Source organism: Guillardia theta (genome assembly GCF_000315625.1).
Source record: "Guillardia theta CCMP2712 unplaced genomic scaffold GUITHscaffold_57, whole genome shotgun sequence".
In the NCBI taxonomy this organism is placed as follows: domain Eukaryota; class Cryptophyceae; order Pyrenomonadales; family Geminigeraceae; genus Guillardia; species Guillardia theta.
Genome location: NW_005434617.1, coordinates 163,222 through 166,212, shown reverse-complemented (window position 1 = coordinate 166,212; position 2,991 = coordinate 163,222). Strand labels below are relative to the sequence as shown.

Below are 2,991 nucleotides of genomic sequence, written 5' to 3'. Positions count from 1 at the left end.
AGAGGGGAGGGGAGGGGAGGGGAGGGGAGGGAGGAGGAGAGGAGAGGAGAGGAGAGCAGGGAGGAGAGGATAGGAGAGGATAGGAGAGGAGAGAAGAAGGAAGAAGAGCAGTACATGAGCTACTCTGTCCCTTTACATATTTTCCCATTTCGTCGAGGAGTGGATGCCAGTCTGCTTGCAGAGTCAGGAAAAGGAGAAGTAGGGTGACAGGGAGAGAGATGAATTGAGGGAGAAGGAGGAGGAGGAGGAGGAGGAGGAGGAGGTAGTGGTGGGTGTAGTGGTGGTGATGGTAGGGATTGGGAGGGAAGGGCAGGAAGCAGAGTTTGGGTAAGGGAAGGAGGAGAATGAAAGTTGGAAACAGCAATGTAGACCCGACCTTCGAGGACGAAGTCTTCTTCAGCCAGAAGAACTTTCAGATCAATCTGAGGAGAGGAGAAGATCAGGGAGGAGAGGTGAGGAGAAGAGAGGGGAAGAGAGGAGCGAGAGGAAAGGACGAAGATGCTGGAATCTTTGCGATCGTCTCTGGAGTCACCAGAAACCCTCGGGTTGAAATCATTTGGGGCTCCTGACCTGCAATGACCCGATGAAGTCGTGGATCGACCCGGCTTTGTCTGTCGCGTTCTTGTTCGACTGATAGGAGAGTAAGAGGGGGAGGGAAAAGGTAAGGAGGAGGAAGAGGAAGAGGAAGAGGAAAGTGGAAGAGGAAGAGGTGGAGGAACTTGTGGAGGAGGAGGAGCACGACGAGAATCAGTCAGCAAGGAAGATGGGCGGAGGAGAAGGAAGTGAAAGTGAGGGCACGATTGCCGTCACCTCGTCTGCCTTTCCATCAAGCTTGTTGAATCGAATCTCCTCCTCCTCCTCGTCAATGTCGTCAAAGTCCATGGCACGGAGAGACTGCATAGGCACAGAGTGAATGAAGGAAGAGGAGGTGAATGAAAGGAGGAAGAGGAGGAAGAGGAGCAGGAGGAGCAGGAGGAAGAGGAGGAGGGAAGGGAAGGGAGGGGCTAGCAGCACCCTGAGAACTGTCATAGCAAGGTAGATGGTGAAGATGAAGAGGGAGGAGCAAGAGAACGAGAGCGGGGAGAACAATGGATCACAAGCTTCTGGTTGGCGCAGTTGATGATGTCAAAGGTGAAATCTTCCTCGAAGATCGGATCAAGTGAGTCCTCTACAACCTGTGGGACAGCAGAAGCAGGAGCAGAGAGGCACAGGCGGGGAGGAGGAGGAGCAGGAGTGGGGCAGGAGGAAGAGGAGCGGACGGTGATGATGATGATGATGATGATGATGATGATGATGATGAGGAGGAGGAGGAGGAGGAGGAGGAGGAGGAGGAGGAGGAGGAGGAGGAGGAGGAGGAGGAGGAGAAAGAAGTCAGGATTTATCAGGCAACGTCTGTCTGTCAGTGCCTTGGACGTTTGATACTTTTCGCCGACGCTGAGTTGGCAGAAACAATCTGTGAGGCTGTTGGAGCAAACGTGAGGAACGAGAGCAACGAGGACATGGGAACAGAAACTGAAGAAAGAGAGGCGAAGGCGACGATGAGGAAGAGGAGGAGGAGGAGGAGGAGGAGGAGGAGGATGAATACAGGAAAAAACCAGGACTAGGACTTTGACAAGGGGGAGAATGACAGAAACAAAAATCAAGATACTGCCATGTCTGTCCCTTCCTCCTCTTCTTCCTCCTCCTCCTCCCTCACCTCCCTACGTCCATCCTCGGCAGCGACTTGCACTGCATCAGCCGCACGTGCAGCGTCCCTGCGCCCCCCAGGAAGGCAGAGTTCTTGATGCCGATGCACCTGCCGCTTCCCCCCATCACCTCCCGCCACAGCCAGTCGCCGCACCTGCTCCCGTTGGTGATGAACTTGGCCCGCTCCAGGATCGCTCTCCTGATGCGATGGGAGAAATGGGCTGGGGGAGCAGCGGAGGAGGAGGGCCCGTCGCTGTTGTACGACTCCTCCATGTCACTGTCGAAGGAGTACTCGTCGTCTATCAAGGAGCCCTCCGACCTCTTGGGCGACCCCTGCTGGCTTGCCGAGTCCTCGAACGCCTCGGGCTCGAACGTGGCTGTAGCAGCACCAACTTCAGTTCCCTGCCTCCTGCCTCCCTGCCTCCCTTCTCCTCCTTTCCTCTTTCCCTCCCTCCCTCTTTTTGTCCTCTCTCTTGTTGCTTCCACTGATCGTTCCCTATCAGGAACTTAACACCCATCCGACCCCCCCCTGCCCCCAGAAAATCTCGTCCTCCTCTTTTACCCTCTCGCTTCTCCTCCTCCTCCCCCTTCTCCTCCTCCTCCTCCTCCTCCTCCTCTTGCTCACCCAGCAGATGCAATGCTGTCTGGATCCCTCCGGCTTCAAGGATGGTAACCTGGCGGCGCATCAGCTGGAAACAAAAACGTCAAACTCCCTCGCCTTGTTCTCGTCGTCCACCGAGAGATTCCGGAGAGCGAGTGAGGCGGCCTCTGCTGCTGACGACGTGGGGGCGTCCTGGAGGAGGAGGACGCGATCAGTACCGGGACGCTTCCTTCAGCTCCTCCAGCCGACCTTGATGATGTTCATGAGAGATTTGACAGGGTCCGAGTGATGCAGGGCCAGCTGCCTGCTTGGTCGGCGGGTCGTTCCCCCCTTGTCAAGCTCAGGATGCTGGGAAGATCAACCGTTACCTGCACAGCGACGGGTCCACTGCAAGGTTGGCGACCTGGATGCGAGTCAGTGCAATGGGCGCAGTGATATGAAGACAAGTGTGCGGGTACCGACAGAGGGGAGGGAGGGGGGAAGGGGGAGGGATCAGAATGACGATGAGGGGAGGAGGAGTCGGCATGAGGAGGCGGGAGGGAGGGAAGGGGAAGGAGGGAGGAAAGTGGAGGGAGTGGGAGGGGGGGAGTCGGTCGAGTCGAGGAAAGGCGGCGGGGGTGGGGTGGGGGGGAGGGGGGAGTCGAGGCGGTGGGGAGGGGCGGGGGGGGGGACCGGAGGAGGCGGTCGTCGACCGGCGAAGGGGA

General features: G+C 57.5%; 1 protein-coding gene across 1 annotated transcript in view; it reads right to left on the bottom strand.

The window, feature by feature from the left end:
* GUITHDRAFT_141736 (hypothetical protein) overlaps nucleotides 1-2,991 on the bottom strand; it is a gene marked incomplete at both ends in the record, with an annotated part of 5,758 nt that overhangs the window by 1,896 nt on the left and 871 nt on the right. The window contains 9 exons of the mRNA XM_005828659.1: nucleotides 377-422; nucleotides 571-630; nucleotides 811-894; nucleotides 1,098-1,175; nucleotides 1,423-1,453; nucleotides 1,697-2,063; nucleotides 2,312-2,360; nucleotides 2,537-2,591; nucleotides 2,656-2,690. Coding sequence (XP_005828716.1) covers nucleotides 377-422; nucleotides 571-630; nucleotides 811-894; nucleotides 1,098-1,175; nucleotides 1,423-1,453; nucleotides 1,697-2,063; nucleotides 2,312-2,360; nucleotides 2,537-2,591; nucleotides 2,656-2,690 — 805 coding nt within the window. The remainder of the gene's footprint in view (nucleotides 1-376; nucleotides 423-570; nucleotides 631-810; nucleotides 895-1,097; nucleotides 1,176-1,422; nucleotides 1,454-1,696; nucleotides 2,064-2,311; nucleotides 2,361-2,536; nucleotides 2,592-2,655; nucleotides 2,691-2,991) is intronic.